The sequence below is a fragment of the Emys orbicularis genome, chromosome 4 (genome assembly GCF_028017835.1).
Source record: "Emys orbicularis isolate rEmyOrb1 chromosome 4, rEmyOrb1.hap1, whole genome shotgun sequence".
Classification (NCBI taxonomy): Eukaryota; Metazoa; Chordata; order Testudines; family Emydidae; genus Emys; species Emys orbicularis.
In genome coordinates this window covers 19,568,615-19,586,706 of record NC_088686.1, presented here as the reverse complement: position 1 = coordinate 19,586,706, position 18,092 = coordinate 19,568,615, and the positions used below count along the sequence as shown (strand labels likewise).

At 44.5% G+C, this 18,092-nt stretch overlaps 1 protein-coding gene across 1 annotated transcript in view; it reads right to left on the bottom strand.

Annotated features, from left to right (window-relative positions):
- The window catches only part of TMEM179 (transmembrane protein 179), a 29,310-nt gene that overhangs the window by 1,100 nt on the left and 10,118 nt on the right, over positions 1-18,092 (bottom strand). Inside the window, exons 2-3 of the mRNA XM_065404539.1 lie at positions 17,647-17,784; positions 15,803-15,881 (exon numbers count right to left, since the gene is read on the bottom strand). Coding sequence (XP_065260611.1) covers positions 15,803-15,881; positions 17,647-17,784 — 217 coding nt within the window. The remainder of the gene's footprint in view (positions 1-15,802; positions 15,882-17,646; positions 17,785-18,092) is intronic.

Below are 18,092 nucleotides of genomic sequence, written 5' to 3'. Positions count from 1 at the left end.
TCGACGGCCGGTTCCTCGGACATGTTAGCGGACGGGGAAGATGAGGAAGGAGATGAGGAGGACGAGGCAGTCGACAGCGCTTTCAACGCTGATTTCCCCGACAGCCAGGATCTCTTCATCACCCTTACAGAGATCCCCTACCAACCGTCCCCAGGCGTTAACCCGGACAGAGAATCAGGGGAAGGATCAGTCAGTAAGTGTTTTAAACATGTAAACATTTATTTTTAACAGAACAGGAATATTAACAATATTAACAATGGGTTTTTCATGATTACTTTGCCCTAGGCGCTTAACGTTTCAGTCCTTGGCAGTGCAACTACTGAAAAAAAATCTAACAATGTCCAGTTTAGCATGATTGTTTTGCCCTAGGTGCTCTACTGTTTAGTCCCTGCCAGTGCAGCTACAGTAAAATCCGGTCTATATGTCCGGGGATAGAGCAGAAATCCTCCTGGGACATCTCCACGAAGCTCTCCTGGAGGTAATTGGAAAGCCTTTGCATCAGGTTCCTGGGGAGAGCGGCCTTATTGGGTCCTCCGTGGTAGGAAACGTTTCCGCGCCAGGAGACAAGCAAGTACTCGGGGATCATTGCCTTGCAGAGCATGGCGGCATACGGCCCTGGTCTTTGCAGGCTTTCCCGAAGCATCCGGTCTTTCTCCGTCTCTGAAATCCTCATCAGAGTGATGTCGCTCATGGTGACCTGCTTTGAATTAGGTAGGGGAATGTTAGTATTGGGACTGCTTGCCTGTTCCTTTACAGAACTGTAACCGGCGGTTTAGAGCCACGCGGTGGAGGCGGGAGAGGAGCAGCATACAGGGATCTTTCCCTGGGACAGCCGCGAGGGGGTGGGACAGGGGCAGAGTTCATGCTTGCCGGATTGCTGGCAGCAGGGACTGGCATTGCTTTGAACATGAAAGGAGGCCAGTGCTATTATTAAAGTTTTAAGCAGCCACAAGTCTACGGCTTACCATGTCAGCCTGTTACCCAAATTCCGCTGTCCTGTCCCGCTTGTCTGATATGCACTGCAAGACCCCAGGCACTGAATGCGAAGGCCGAAAATTCGACCTTGTCCTGAGTGCGCATGTGATAGGTGCTGTGCATGGTCTTGTTCACAGAGAAAGACTATGTTCTTTGTTCACCCAAAAATTTATCTTTCTGAGGAATTCACTCCCTTTTTCCCATCCCACAGCTGCGACTGTCTCCCGAACTACCCTGGCATCACACTCCCAGAGGCTAGCGCAGATTAGGCGTAGGAAGAAGAGGACACGGGAGGACATGTTCTCGGAACTTATGGGCTGCTCCCGAGCCCAGGCAGCCCAGCAGACGCAGTGGAGGGAGAACTTGTCCCAAATGCACCGATCACACATGGAACGGGAGGAGAGGTGGCGGCAGGAAGACCAGCAGGCGACTCAAACGCTGCTTGGACTAATGAAGGAGCAAACGGACACGCTCCGGCGCCTTGTGGATGTTCTGCAGGACCGGAGGCAGGAGGACAGAGCCCCGCTGCAGTCTATCTGTAACCGCCCTCCCCCGCCACAAAGTCCCATACCCCCCTCACCCAAAGTCCCAAGAAGGAGGGGCGGCAGAGTCCGTGAAAACTCTCACTCCACCCCTGCAGACTGCTCAAGTACCAGAAGGCTCTCATTCCCCAAAATTTGATAAGTCCTTTCCTTCCCGCCTCACCCAAGCCCCCGTCCCAGTTTCATCCCCCAGTTTCATGTGTAGTTGCTAATAAAAAATACGTTTCTGTTAATTACTGTTTCCATCATGTTCTTTTAGAGGAGAGTCTGTTTGAAGGGGGGGAAGGGGGTTGGTAACTGGACAGGACAGTCACCTTTACCAGGGTACAGACGCGGGGGCAGGTTCAGCAGCAGGGCACACACACATTGCAGTCACTAGTTACCCTGGTCAGTCTGGGAGGTGGTTTTCATGTTCTGGGGGGGGGGGGGGGGCTATGTGACTTTGTGGCGGGGGAGGGCGGTTAGAGATCTTATGCAGCGGTCCTTATCCTGGATCACAGAGCCACGCAGCAGGGGATCTGTAACCGTCCTCCCCCTGCCACAAAGTCACATAGCCCCCACACACAGAGTCCCGAACAGGAGGGGTGGTAGGCTCCGTTGAAACAACCAGTCCACCAGTGCGGAGCCTGTCATTCCTGGAGTTTAGAAGCGTCCTTTGCATCACTACACTACACCCGCTCCCCACCACAGTCTGCGTCCCAGGTTCAACACTTTCCCGCGAAAAGAGTAATAAAGAAAACGGTGTTCATTAACAAATTTCAAGTGATTTTATTTTTAAACGTGTGTTGGAAGGGGGAGAACGGGGTGAACGGGGTATGTAACTGGAGAGGATAGTGAACATTTACTGGGTAAAGAAACGGGGGCAGGTTCAGCTTCTCTGTAAACAAACTTAATAGTCACAGGCTACCCTGCTCACTCAGGAACCTAGCTTTCAAAGCCTCCCGGATGCACAGCGCGTCCCGCTGGGCTCTTCTAATCGCCCGGCTGTCTGGCTGGGCGTAATCAGCAGCCAGGCTATTTGCCTCAACCTCCCACCCCGCCATAAAGGTCTCCCCCTTGCTCTCACACAGATTGTGGAGCACACAGCAAGCTGCAATAACAATGGGGATATTGGTTTCGCTGAGATCAGAGCGAGTCAGTAAGGTTCTCCATCTCCCCTTGAGACGTCCAAAAGCACACTCCACCACCATTCTGCACTTGCTCAGCCAGTAGTTGAAGAGTTCTTTTTCAGTGTCCAGGGCGCCTGTATAGGGCTTCATGAGCCAGGGCATTAGCGGGTAGGCTGGGTCCCCGAGGATGACTATAGGCATCTCCACATCCCCAAGCGTTATTTTGTGGTCCGGGAAGTAAATACCTTCCTGCAGCCATCCAAACAGACCAGAGTTCCTGAAAACACGAGCGTCATGAACCTTGCCCGGCCATCCGACATTGATGTTTGTAAAACGTCCCCTATGGTCCACCAGTGCTTGCAGCACCATTGAAAAGTAGCCCTTTCGGTTAATGTACTGGCTGGCCTGGTGGTCCAGTCCCAGGATAGGGATGTGAGTTCCACCTATAGCCCCACCGCAGTTTGGGAATCCCATCGCGGCGAAGCCATCTATGATGACCTCCACGTTTCCCAGGGTCACTACCTTTGAGAGCAGTAGCTCAACGATTGCGTTGGCTACTTGCATCACAACAACCCCCATGGTAGATTTGCCCACGCCAAAGTGGTTCGCGACTGACCGGTAGCTGTCCGGCGTTGCAAGCTTCCAGAGGGCTATGGCCACTCGCTTCTGGACAGTCAGGGCTGCTCGCATCCGGGTGTCCTTGCGCTTCAGGGCAGGGGACAGCAACTCACAAAGTTCAAGGAAAGTTCCCTTACGCATGCGAAAGTTTCGCAGCCACTGTGATTCATCCCAGACCTGCAGCACTATGCGGTCCCACCAGTCCGTGCTTGTTTCCCGGGCCCAGAATCACCGTTCCACAACATCAACATGACCCATTGCCACCATGATGTCCTCGGCGCGAGGTCCCGTGCTTTGTGACAGGTCTGTGCCACTCTCAGACTTCAGGTCCTCACCGCGCTGCCGTAGCCTCCTCGCCCGATTTCTCAGCATCTGCCTCTGGGAAAGGTGGATGATAAGCTGCGAGGTGTTGACAACGGCCATAACTGCAGCGATGGTCGCAGCGGGCTCCATGCTCGCAGTGCTGTGGCGTCCGCGCTGTCACTGACCAGAAAAGTGCGCGAACTGATTTCCCGCCGGCGCTTTCAGGGAGGGAGGGCGGGAGTGACGGTTGGATGACGACAGTTACCCAAAACCACCCTCGACACATTTTTTTCCCCAGAAGGCATTGGGGGCTCGACCCAGAATTCCAATGGGCAGCGGGGACTGCGGGAACTGTGGGATAGCTTTCCACAGTGCACCGCTTCCAATGTCGACGCTTGCCCCGTTAGTGTGGACTCACAAAGTCGAATTACTGTCCTTAGTGTGGACACACACGTTCGACTTTGTAATATCGATTCCACATATTCGATTTAAGTAAAATCGAACTACTCTCGTAGTGTAGACATACCCTCAGACTTTTCAGGTTGGTAAACCCCTTTACATTTACTATAAAAGTAAGAGTAAAAAAAAATAACAATAACAATGATAAGCCTATATAATATGATTACTACTATATCTTGTGAAACACACTCAACTCATTAAACCTTTAGGTATTTGTGCTGTATTTGGCTACCATCAACCCTCTGTGTCTAGTAAAGTGTGTATGGAACCAGATAAGAGAAAGTCTGTAAGATCTACAGTGTTAGCCAATATCATATACAATATTACTATATATATCACATATGTTTGTGTATGAATTGCATTTATGTTAAGCTCCTTTCAAAATGCTCTTTACTTATGTTAAATCAAGGGGAGATGTGAAGTGTTCTAATTTCAGTGTTAGGTAGAGACATTCCAGAGAGACAGGGCAAGACAAACAATTTTCTTGATACTTAGCTAACATGCCCTCTGTACCAAGCTATAGCTGGTGCAGAATGTCTTTAAAGTCTTGCTGACTTTTGGAACGCTATGATCAAAACAAAATGAAGAAACTGTTGCAATGTCTGTCCTGTTTTTGTGGAGGGGCTGTGTAAAACCTATCAGAATTTAAGATGTATTCTACATTAAAACTTACAAATGTACAGTCAGGTACAGTCAATTATTGGCATCTTGGTGTCTTCAAAAAATGTGTCAGAGAAGACAGATAAGAAATGAGTGGTAGATTAAAGTAATACAGAGAAAACTGTGAAGCTTCTCTGAGTCAGATATAAATACAAGCAGGGTAAGCACAAAATCTTTGAGTCTCACCAGCTGCACTTCTGTCTTCCAGATTCATTGGCAATGTATTAACCTTCCTTTCTGTATTATGCTGTATTAATCCCTGACAAATAATTAGACCCTTAACACACTTTTGAAAATCTCCCACATGTTTTTGTCCTCATTTACATCTCAGTCCACCAATATAAAATGTCTTTAAAAATAGCAATGAAATAAGTTATATAAAAAGATATGGAATGAGAAGGTGTTAAAATCTCACTCATTTGGGCTAATTTGTAATATCTCATATCTGTTTTCGTGTCATTAGTGCAACATCAAAATTGTAGCACTCTCTTAAATGGTCTCAACATAGACTTAAGTCTGCATTAAGTGGCTTTTCTATGCCTTTTGAGACTTACTCAGCACGAAAGACTCTAGATAAATCTAGCAAAAAAACTACTAGAGCCTCCCCTGGGATAGTGCTTGGGGTGTGCTATAGACCGCCGGGATCTACCCTGGATATGGACAGAGAACTCTTTAATGTTTTTAGGGAAGTAAATACTAATAGGAACTGTGTAATCATGGGAGACTTTAACTTCCCGGATATAGATTGGGGAACAAATGCTAGTAACAATAATAGGGCTCAGATTTTCCTAGACGTGATAGCTGATGAATTCCTTCATCAAGTAGTTGCTGAACCGACGAGGGGGGATGCCATTTTAGATTTGGTTTTGGTGAGTAGTGAGGACCTCGTTGAGGAAATGGTTGTAGGAGACAACCTTGGCTCGAGTGATCATGAGCTAATTCAGTTTAAACTAAATGGAAGGATTAACAGAATTAAATCAGAGACTAGGGTTTACGATTTCAAAAGGGCTAACTTTAATAAATTAAGGCGACTAATTAGGGAAGTGGATTGGACTAACATATTTATGGATCTAAAGGCGGAAGGCGCCTGGGATTATTTCAAGTTGAAGTTGCAGGAGCTGTCGGAGGCCTGTATCCCGAGAAAGGGAAAACGGTCTGTAGGCAGGAGATTTAGACCGAGCTGGATGAACGAGCGTCTCAGAGGGGTGATTAAGAAAAAACAGAAAGCGTACAAAGAGTGGAAGAGGGGAGGGATCAGCAAAGAAACCTACCTTATCGAGGTCAGAGCATGTAGAGATGGAGTGAGAAAGGCCAAAAGCCGTGTAGAGTTGGACCTTGCGAGGGGAATTAAAACCAATAGTAAGAGGTTTTATAGCCATATAAATAGGAAGAAAACAAAGAAAGAAGAAGTGGGACCGCTGAAGACTGTAGAAGGAGTGGAGGATTAAGGATAATCTAGGCATGGCACAATGTCTAAACGAATATTTTGCATCAGTCTTTAATAAGGCTAATGAAGGGATTAGGAATAGAGGCAGCGTGACAGAGGGGAATAAAGGAGGGGGGGTTGACATTACCGTATCCGAGGTAGAAGCCAAACTCGAACAGCTTAACGGGACTAAATCGGGCGGACCGGATGATCTTCAACCTAGAATATTAAAGGAACTGGCGCGAGAAATGGCAAGCCCGTTAGCGGTAATTTTTAATGAATCTGTAAACTCGGGGGTGGTACCGTTGGACTGGAGAATAGCTAATGTGGTTCCTATTTTCAAGAAGGGGGAAAAAAGTGACCCAGGTAACTACAGGCCTGTTAGTTTAACATCTGTAATATGCAAGGTCTTGGAAAAAATTTTGAAGGAGAAAGTAGTTAAGGACCTTGAGGTCAATGGCAATTGGGACAAATTACAACATGGTTTTACGAAAGGCAGATCGTGCCAAACCAACCTGATCTCCTTCTTTGAGAAAGTAACAGATTTTTTAGATAAAGGAAATGCGGTGGATCTAATATACCTCGATTTCAGTAAAGCGTTTGATACGGTACCACATGAGGAATTATTGGTTAAATTGGAAAAGATGGGGATCGATATGAAAATCCAGAGGTGGATAAAGAACTGGTTAAAGGGGAGACTGCAGCGGGTCGTATTGAAAGGAGAACTGTCAGGTTGGAGGGAGGTTACCAGTGGAGTTCCTCAAGGTTCGGTTTTGGGTCCGATTTTATTTAATCTATTTATTACTGACCTCGGAACCGAATGTAGAAGTGGGCTCATAAAGTTTGCGGATGACACAAAGTTGGGAGGTATTGCCAATTCGGAGAAGGATCGGGATATCCTGCAGGGAGACTTGGATGACCTTGTAAACTGGAGTAATAGTAATAGGATGAAATTTAATAGTGAGAAGTGTAAGGTGATGCATTTAGGGATAACTAACAAGAATTTTAGTTATATGCTGGGGACGCATCGGTTGGAAGTAACGGAGGAGGAGAAGGACCTCGGTGTCCTGGTTGATCGCAGGATGACTATGAGTCGGCAATGTGACGTGGCCGTGAAAAAAGCTAATGCAGTCTTGGGATGCATTAGGCGAGGTATTTCTAGTAGGGATAAGGAGGTGCTGCTTCCACTATACAAGGCACTGGTGAGACCTCATTTGGAGTACTGTGTGCAGTTCTGGTCTCCCATGTTTAAAAAGGATGAACTCAAACTGGAACGGGTACAGAGAAGGGCCACTAGGATGATCCGAGGAATGGAAAACCTGTCGTATGAAAGGAGACTCGAGGAGCTCGGTTTGTTTACCCTAACCAAAAGGAGGCTGAGGGGGGATATGATTGCTCTCTTTAAATATATCAGAGGGATAAATACCAGGGAGGGAGAGGAATTATTTCAGCTCAGTACTAATGTGGACACGAGAACAAATGGATATAAACTGGCCGTCGGGAAGTTTAGGCTTGAAATTAGACGACGGTTTCTAACCGTCAGAGGGGTGAAGTTCTGGAACAGCCTTCCGAGGGAAACAGTGGAGGCGAAAGACCTCTCTGGCTTTAAGATTAAGCTTGATAAGTTTATGGAAGGGATGGTTTGATGGGATAACGTGATTTTAGTCAATAGGTCAATAACGTGCCATCGCTGGTAATTAGTATCAATGGTCAATGTGGGTCTGGCTGGAGAATCTTGCCCGCATGCTCGGGGTTCTGCTGATCGCCATATTTGGGGTCGGGAAGGAATTTTCCTCCAGGGTAGATTGGCAGAGGCCCTGGAGGTTTTTCGCCTTCCTCCGCAGCATGGGGCAGGGGTCGCTTGCTGGAGGATTCTCTGCGACTTGAAGTCTTCAAATCATGATTTGGGGACTTCAACTGCTGAGTCAAGGGAGAGAATTATTCCAGGAGTGGGTGGGTCAGCTTTTGTGGCCTGCATCATGCGGGAGGTCAGACTAGATGATCATAATGGTCCCTTCTGACCTTAAAGTCTATGAGTCTATGAGCATAATTCAGTTAATGAGTGAAGATCAAAGAAAAGTTCTGGACAAGCTAGAACCAGCTGAATGGTATTTAAATGCTAGCGATCCAACTTTGTCATCAGACTGGTTAGTTTCTCCTTGCAAAGTTTACCCAGTGCCCAACTCTGTAATTTTTATTCAGGAAACATTCCCAATGTATTCCCTGAGAGTGGTGCTTGGGTATGGACAGCTGTATTGAGCCATCAGTGTGCTATACAAGGACCTGTTTTCCTGGACCATTAAGGATGGCCATTCTTGCTCTACTTGCCTTGAAGAACCATTATCACGGTGGCCAAAGGAAAACCCACCAGCTGGCTCTGCTGAAGCCAGGACCGGCTCCAGGCACCAGCTAAGGAAGCAGGTGCTTGGGGCGGCCAATACAAAGGGGCGGCCTGTCCGGGTCTCCGGTGGGAATTCGGCAGCGGGTCCTTCAGTCCCTCTCTTCCTCTTTGAGCTGCCGCCGAAGTGCCGCCGAAGAGGAAGAGAGGGAGTGAAGGAGGGGCGGCAGAAAACCTGGAGCTGGCCCTGGCTGAAGCTCTGCTTAATGTACCTTACGATACTAACAGATAGCACTGCGGGGATTTGTTCCCCACTGGGATCTTTTTTCACATGATCTACTTCAGGGTTTCCTTACAAACTATCAGTTCTGTGCCCTGAAACTGTGTTTTCTTTCGTCAGCATAAAAGAATCTGGCAGATGCACCTTCATTCCTCATTCATGCATGTGCAGTAGTTAACGCAGCATAGGCTGCCCCTGGTAAGTCAGCAGTGGGAATTAGAAACAGATTGTTTGGGGCTAGTTCTCCTATGTACTACTACAAAGTAAACTTTCCTCCCACATGAGCTCTGTATATGTTGGCAGAATTTTTTTTTTGCACCGTTCCCTATTATAGTCAAAAGAAGGTTTCCTCCTGCACATAATTTGTCCATAATGCCCCCGGTGTCAGCAGCTGGATATATAATTCCAGTTTACTCAGTCATATCCTACCATATACTTCTATACTACCCTTCCACTGACAGTGAAGGGAACATCACACACACAATTATGGCTGGACATGACCCCTGGTGAAGACAATAATATATAGCAAAGGAAACACAATGAAATTACACCTACGTAAGGAAAATGCGGACGCAGCAGAATTTATATTTATAGGACCAGAATTTGTACTATATTAACATAGTAGTCCAAGAGGAATAAACCACCCAGATGATTTTTAATCTCTGACTGAAAAATTAATAACAAACACTGTTCCCAGAGTTGTGCTCACCTTAAAGTGAATGTCAGAGCCCCCACTGACTTTCCTAAGACAGGATTTATGACTTTTTGTCCGAGTGGCCAGTCATATACTATGGCGATGAGCACAGAATAGATAAATAGATGTGACACAACAGCACAGGGGTGGGGAAGCGGCGCGGGCGAGGGATGTGCTGGCCACGGCTTCCCGCCACCCCCATTGGCCCGGGACGGTGAACCACAGCCAGTGGGGGCCACGATCGGCCGAACCTGCTGCGTCAGCAGGTAAATAAACTGGCCCGGCCCGGCCCGCCAGGATGCTTACCCTGGCGAGCCGCGTGCCAAACGTCGCCGACCCCTGCAATAGCAGCTAGTTCGCACTTGTTTTTCCTGCACTGGAACCCTGGCAAAACAAAATATTTGCCAAAGAGGAACGATAAAGTTGGTAGGGGGAGAAAATATTTTACAAGCTTCCAAGAGGCTATTACAATGAAAAGAAAATTATAAAAATGTAAGGCCTGATTCACCATTGTATTATTCCTGTTTTAAGCCCATGTAACTCCATTGATTTCAACAGGGTTACACCACATAAAACTGGAGATGAGAATGGTCAAGGGTATGAAAAAACTCATTGAATGAGATTGAAAAGATTGTGATTGTTACCTTACAAAAGAGCCAGACAGCGAGGATATGATAAATAATGAATAGTCTACAGAAGGTAGATCAGGAACTTCTGTTTCTCTGGCTCGTGACACAGTAACAAGGGAACAGTCAGTGAAATTAAAAGGTGGGAAATTCAAAACCAATAAAAGGAAATAGTTTCTCACACAACACATGATCTGAACAAACTGGAGAAATGATCTGAAGTAAATAGGATGAAATTCAATAAGGGCAAATGCAAAGTACTCCATTTAGGAAGGAACAATCAGCTGAACACATACAAAATGGGAAATGAATGCCTAGGAAGGAGTACTGCGGAAAGGGATCTGGGGGTCATAGTGGATCACAAGCTAAATATGAGTCCACAGTGTAACACTGTAGCAAAAAAAGCGAACATCATTCTGGGATGTATTAGCAGGAGCGTTGTAAGAAAGACATGACAAGTAATTTTTCTGCTCTACTCTGCGCTGATTAGGTCTCAACTGGAGTACTGTGTCCAGTTCTGGGCATCACATTTCAGGAAAGATTTGGACAAATTGGAGAAAGCCCAGAGGAGAGCAACAAAAATGATTAAAGGTCTAGAAAACATGACCTATGAGGGAAGACTGAAAAAAATGGATTTGTTTAGTCTGGGGAAGAGTAGACTGAGAGGGGACATGATATTAGTTTTCAAATGCTTCTAAAAGGTTGCTACAAGAAGGCGGGAGAAAAATTGTTCTTGAGGATAAGACAAGAAGCAATGTTCTTCAATTTATATTGCAGCAAGGGAGGTTTAGGTTGGACATTAGGAAAATCTTTCTAACCATCAGGGTGGCTAAGCGCTGGAACAAATTGCCTAGGGAGGTTGTGGAATCTCCATCATTGGAGGTTTTTAAGAGCAGGTTAGACAAACACCTGTCAAGGATGGTCTAGATAATACTTAGTTCTGCCATGAGTGCAGGGGACTGGACTAGATGACCTCTCGATTCTATGATTAAACTGGAACCATTGTCACAGAAAGCCATCGAGGCCAAAACCGTGACAAGATTCAAAAAAGGAATGGCCATTTATATGGCGATAAAGAATATCCAGAGTTACCATAGTTAATGTTAATGGACATTTTGGAAGAAATATTAAACCTTGCACTTCAGGGCTTAAGTCAATCTCTATTAGAGACCAGGAGGAGATTTATGTGGGGGTCAGTTTACCCCACTATGGTAACTGTGGAGTTCTTACATCTTTCTCTGAAGCATCTGGTATTGGCCACTGTCAGAGACAGGATCCTGGGCAAGATGGATCTTGAGTTGGCTTCAGTCTGGCAATGCCTATGTTGGAGTAATGCAATGGTGAATCAGGCCAATAGCTGGCAAAATGTCATTAAGGTTCCTTAACCACTTTTCTTAAATAGGTTATGGTCTCTGCCAAAGTCAGACCTGACAGCTGTAAGAGAGTGGTGGAAGGCAGGTATGTCAACCCTAAAATGGTGAAGGCCCCTTTCCCTATGAACTAAAAAGAGATTATCTCAGGTTAATGAGAGACACCTGAGTCTGCCGGTGACCTTTAAAACCCCCTCTTCTGGTGAGAGGCAGGAGGGATGAAAAACAAGCTGCAGCAGGGTTAAGGGCAGCATGGAGAAAAGGCTTCTCCTAGGTGGAAGGCTGTTCTCATCCCTACACGGGAAACAACCAAGTTAACTTCTGCTTGGGGAAGGGGTAGCAACTAGAAGTCTGCGTAATAAGGCAACACCCCAGGGAGGGGGCAAGGAAATGTATTTCTTTTGTGTTGTTTGTTTTTTGCTTAAGAGGCCTACCCTAATGCCCACCTTGTAAATACTGAAAAAATAAACCAAAGTGAAGAATTAATAACCTCCAGAGCAGGACTGATATACTCCAGGCCCCCATCACCAGAGGGAGAAACTCTGAGGCTGACACGGCAAGGGAGGTGTCTTGCCACACATGGTGTCAGGAGTGGGATTTGATGCAGTGGACTAACCCCAGGGCAAGACAGATAATTCCCAAGAATGGATGACATGATGAGGGTACTGGTGCAGGCCACTGTGGTAAAACCAATGGCTACCAGAGTCCAGATGGCCACTCAGCAGGAATCTGTATAAATACAAGAGACAAATCAATTACTGATGATTCAGGAGGCACAGGACCGAGCAACCCTACAAGAGGTAGTAAGACAACTGAAAGCCCTGGCCACTCTGGGAGGTGGCCATGATGGAACACGATCCCTAAAGGCCAGCAGTTATCTACAAAAGATTATGACAGAGGATATTGAGGCATATCTCCTCATGTTTGAAAGAACAGCCCTAAGTGAGGCCTGGCCCCGGTACCAGTGAGCCAGTATCCTCGCTCCTTTCCTGTGTGGAAAGGCCCAGAAGGCCTACTATGAAACTGCAGTGGAAGCTGCTAAAGACTACTCCCAGTTGAAAACTAAAATACTTGCAAGATCCTGAGTGACTACAGCCGTAAGAGCCCAGAGATTCAATGAGTGGAGGTACTGGGAGAGCAAAGCATCAAGATCACAACTGTTCAACCTGATCCACCTAATGCAGAAGTGGCTGTATCACGAGACCCACAGTATAGAAAAGTACTCTTGATTTTGGACAGATTCATGAGACGACTACCACCAAAACCTATGAGGGTGGGTTGGCCAAAATGATCCTTCCTCTTATGATGATTTGGTCGCCCTCATAGCGAGGCATTCAATGGCCAGAGAGCTTTCTTGGACTACTGGATAAGATCTGTGCTGGACCAAGAGGTCAATCCCAGTCTCGAAGGCCCAGACTTCCGGAAGTTCAAATACAATTATGTTGGGGAGGAGGGATGCCAAAGAGTGGCCTGAGGGCACGAAGGGACTTGGGGAACTGGCAAGAGAAGGCCACGGGATAAGACCTAATGGCCCAAAGAATAGGAGGATATCCCAGGCTGTGTATTGATGTTATGCTTGTGGGGAACTAGGGCATATAGCAGCTCAATGTCCTAACATTGAGAGGCCCATGCAGTGTAGTCTGGGTGACAGTGAAAAGGAGTCACTATACACGTATACACCATACACTATTTACGTGGCCAGTTGGAATGAATGGTACAGAGTCCACTGCGTTAGTAGACTTAGGAAGTGCAGTTACACTTGTCTCTGGGAAACTGGTGGGGTGGAACCAGCTGTCTCCAGCCAAATGCATGGGAATAACCTGCATACATGGGGCAGTTAATTACTACCCAGCTATTCCCATACAAATAGAGGTTCAGGGAAACACAACAAAAGTGACAGCAGGAGTAATCCCTAATCTTCTATATACTGCACTCAGAGGACAAGGCTTCCCAGACATCTACTCCCAATGGAAGGGTTGGAGGAAAGCAATAATCGTGGAGCTGATATCATGGCCCCATAAAATAGCCCACTTCTCATTTTCTATTATTTAGCCCTTTATCCCGGCACTTATTTTCAGCAACTGGGAAATCCCAGAAGATTAAACAGGAAAGGAGGGCAGACAAAAGAATGGGGACCAAAATCTTGGCCCAGAATCAAAAGGTGGTGTTCGTAGGTAAGCGGTCTCATCCAGCAGGCAGGGAGGCAACTCAGATAGTTAATGAACTTGAGGCTGGGGCCAATTCAACTGAGACCAATACTGGGAGTGAAACAGAAATAGTTTAGTTTGGACATATCAGTCCCTCATACAAGAATTTTGGACAGGACCAAGTCAATGATGCTCTGTACCACAATATTAGAAAGGAAGTCGTCAAAGTGAGTGGGGTCCCAGTATAGGGAAAGCCAAAGGCCCAGGGCCATGTTTTGTGATGAAAAGGACTTACTATATAGAATAATCTGACTATACGAGCAAGAACTGGAGCAACTGCTAGTACCTTGAGGATACCAAAGGGCAGTATTAGACCTATCCCAGAATCATTTGTTTGAGGGACATTTAGGAGTGGGTAAAACCCTAGACAGAATCCTATGAAGGTTCTCTTGGTCAAGAGTCCACATGGAGGTCTGACGCTATTGCACCTCCTGCCCTGAATGCCAATTGCAAGGTCCACAACCTCAGTACCCCTACAGATTATTAAAGTCCCATTTGAGAGGATAGTGATGGACCTTATAGCCCACTGGAGAAGTTGGCCCAGGGACATCAATGCATGTTCATGATTCTAGACTACACTACTCATCACCCAGAAGCCATACCCCCGAGAAACATGATGTCCAAGATGATAGCAAAGGAGTTCATCCAAATTTTCTCTCGAGTAGGAATACCCAAGGGACTCCCTTGAAATTAAGATGTGATGGGATCTTTCAATTACATTGTTTTAAAATTCAGTGTTGAAAAGTGAAAAGTAATGGATATTGGAAAACATAATCCCACCTATACATATAAATTATGGGGTCTAAATTAGCTGTTACGACTCAAGAATGAAATCTTGAAGTCCATCATGAATAGTTCCCTGAAAACATTCACCCTATGTGCAGTGTCAAAAGCTAACGGATTGTCCATAACCATTAGGAAAAGGATAGATAAGAAGACAGAAAATATCATAATGTCACTGTATAAATCTATGGTAAGTCCACACCTTAAATACTGTGAGAGTTCTGGTCACCCCATCTCATAAAAGATATATTCGAATTGGAAAAAGTACAGAGAAGGGCAACAAAAATAATTAGGGGTATGGAACAACTTTCATACAAAGATAAATTAAAAAGACTGGGACTGCTAAACTTAGAAAAGAGATGACGAAGGGGGATTTGATATAAGTCTATAAAATCATGAATGGCGTGGAGAAAGTGAATAGGGAAGTATTATTTACCCCTTCACATAACACAACAACTAGTGGTCACCTGATTCAATTAACAGGCAGCAGGTTTAAAACTAACAAAAAAAAGTACTTCTTCACACAATTCACAGTCAACCTATGCCAGTTGTTGCCCATAGATGTTGTGAAGGCGAAAAGTATAACTGGGTTGAAAAAAGAATTAGATAAGTTCATAGAGGATAGGTCCATCAGCGGTTATTAGTCAAGATGGTCAGGGATGCAATTTCATGCTCCGGGTGTCCCAGAAGCTGGGACTGGACGACAGTGGGTGGATCACTTGAAATTGCCCAATGCTGTTCATTCCCTCTGAAGCATCTGGCACCGGCCACTGTCAGAGATAGGACACTGGGCTAGATGGACCATTAGTGTGACACACAGTATGGCCATTTATATGCTCTTATGAAAAACTTATTGAGGGTTTGACTTTGCAAGGTGCCGAGTCCTCTGGTCCAATCCACCACAACACTTGAGCACATGCTTAACTTTAAGTACTAAAGAAGTCCCACTCAAGTCAATGGGACTGTTCACATTCTTCAAATTAAGCACTGCTTAAGGCTGATATATTTAAGGGGGGAAGGAGGGATAAAGGAGGTAAGCATCCAAATCCCAACACAAGTCTGTGGGAGTTGGGTACTTAATTCCCATCGGCTCCTTGGAAAAATCCCAGACTAAATATTTTGCTGGATAGGGGCCAAAGTGTTCAGCATTTTGCAGGATTGAGCCTTGCTGAGACAGTTACATTACAGTAATGAGCAGTAAAAGCATAAGTACAAGCCCACATCTGAAGCTATCTATTTTTAATTTTTACAAAAAAAACATGCCCATCACTATGGATCCAACCCAGCACCTACTGAAGTCAATGGAAACACGTCCATTGATTTCAGTGGATGCTGGCTCAGTACCAGTGGCATCATGTCCATGTCCAAATGGCTAATGAACTGAAACATTCTTGTATCTTGTTCTGACCTACCTGTGCAATAGCAAACTGATCATAGAAGGCAGAGGTTTCTAAATTCAGTTCAAGATCTATATCCTGTAGTTCTTCACAGCTACAAGAAGGCAGCATTTGGGGGGGTAAAAAAGAAAATTATTTCAGAGATTCCAAATAAACAGACCAAGCATAAGATGAAGTAGCCACTTAAGAACTGCCCTTGCTAGAATGATTTTCTAAATAAAAACAAAAGATCATAGCTATAAACAATATAGGTATAACAATGTCGCCATCAGAAAGATTATTCTGCTCCCCTTGAAATAAGTATAGGCTTCTTTTGTTATGTCCACTCCCAGAACAAACTGTTCAATAGACCTAATCAGTTTCCATTATCCTAAACAGTAATACCAGAATAAAGGCTTCAAAGAGTAAGCAGTTGAATATTCTATCAAATAAGCTTTCAATTATTGCCATAACTGGGCTGCTTGCCAATTTCCTCTCACATTAAGGTAAAAGAGAGATTTCATTATTTTTTAAATCTATATTTAATTATGTAAATGAACAACATTGATTTTCTGAAATGTGTAACACAACCTTCATTATGCAAATAATATGCTTAAAACCCTCCTTTTCTACCGCCCACCCCAAGACCTCCTGCACAAGTACAGACATTTGGATCACCCCAGATGTTTGTTTCACCCCTAAATGCAACAAAGTGTACGAGCCTCCATTACCTTTTGACATCATCACGGAAGGCTTCAGGAGAAGGGATTGTGTGGGTGTTTTTGTTTCGGAAGCACCAGCAAGGAGAAGATATAGTGATGGTAAAGGAGAGGCTGCCTACCGATTTTACAAATAACTCGGACTTTTATTGGTGGTGTGAAAAAAATCCCAGGATTTTGAGGATGTCTTTCTATCTCTTGGTTGATTTCTGAAGGCTCTTCTCTGTCCTTTTCAGTGGTGTCAGCCATCTTGGATTCTTATCCGAATATTCGATTAGGCTCTTTTTTTTGATAATTGAGATAGAATTTTTAACCGAATATTCGAATAATTCGATTAATCGTTGCAGCCCTAAACAGAACATTTACTATGGCATTTTGCAACATATGACAATGTGAAACATAAATGTATGCTCTAGTAATAGTGTTACTCAATATCATATGACATAAAATGTCACTTTTTCCTATCTCTTCATTGATATTTATTTGATATGAAAAATTCATCTCAAGCTATTATCTACCTCCTACACTGAACCCAAATATTATTTTATTAACTATATATTCTATAACTCTTAAGATAATGTTGGTCATCAGTACTTTGCACTTATACAGTGCTTTTCATCTGAGAATCTTGGTGTAAACAACATCACTATGAGGCCAATATTTTATACCGATTTTGTAGATAGCAGACTGAGGCACATAGAGGCTAAATAACTCGCTTAAGTTCTTATAGTGAGTCAGTGTCCGAACTAGGATTTGGAACTCAGGAGCCCTGACTCCCAGTTTCCTGCTCTGATCACTAAATCACATTCCCTCCCTCACTAGAGAGTTATCACAACTAGGTTTTCTTTTCACAGCAGTCTATAAAGGTTTTATGTTAATTTCTTTCTATCCTTCTTGTGCTTTTCCATATAACTATGACTCTCTAATAGGCAATGAAACATCAATGAAATAATTATACAATGCTTTTGTTTCATGTGGACTAGCAGCCAAAGGTTTATTCGTTGTTTTGATCCCAATCTAAAAATCATATCTTTATAAAAAGACTTTCAGGTTTTAAATACCTTTCCTTGTCTTCTTTCCATGCATTTAATAACTATATTTGGTAATACCTCCATTTATTTGTGCATATGTGAAACCGGAAATTTTTCCTTCAATACTAACCTATTTGGCATGCTTCCTTTTTCGGTAACAGCATCACACCACATGTTAAATCCTACGCTCACTATAGTGCTAGCAATAAAGATGACAAAAACCACAAAGACGCTGATCAGCAGATTCAGGAAGGCATAAAGGAAAGAGCTGCAATAAAAGGGAAGAAAAATGTAACACATAAACAACTGAAACACAGCATCAGCAGTCTTGTAAGCAGCATGCACTGGGCACATATGAAAGATACCAGTCTCCATTTGAAACACATCTGCTTTAATTAAGAACGCCTAATACTATTGACAGACTAAGGATTATGATGTTGGTCCTTATTATGCTCATCACTTAAGCTCTTTCACATTTTTCTTTTTTTAAATGTAGGAGGCCCACTCTGAATCATAAATAGTAAGTTGTGTGACTGCTCACACGCAGCATGGCTTTCATTAGCTCTAATGATGAAA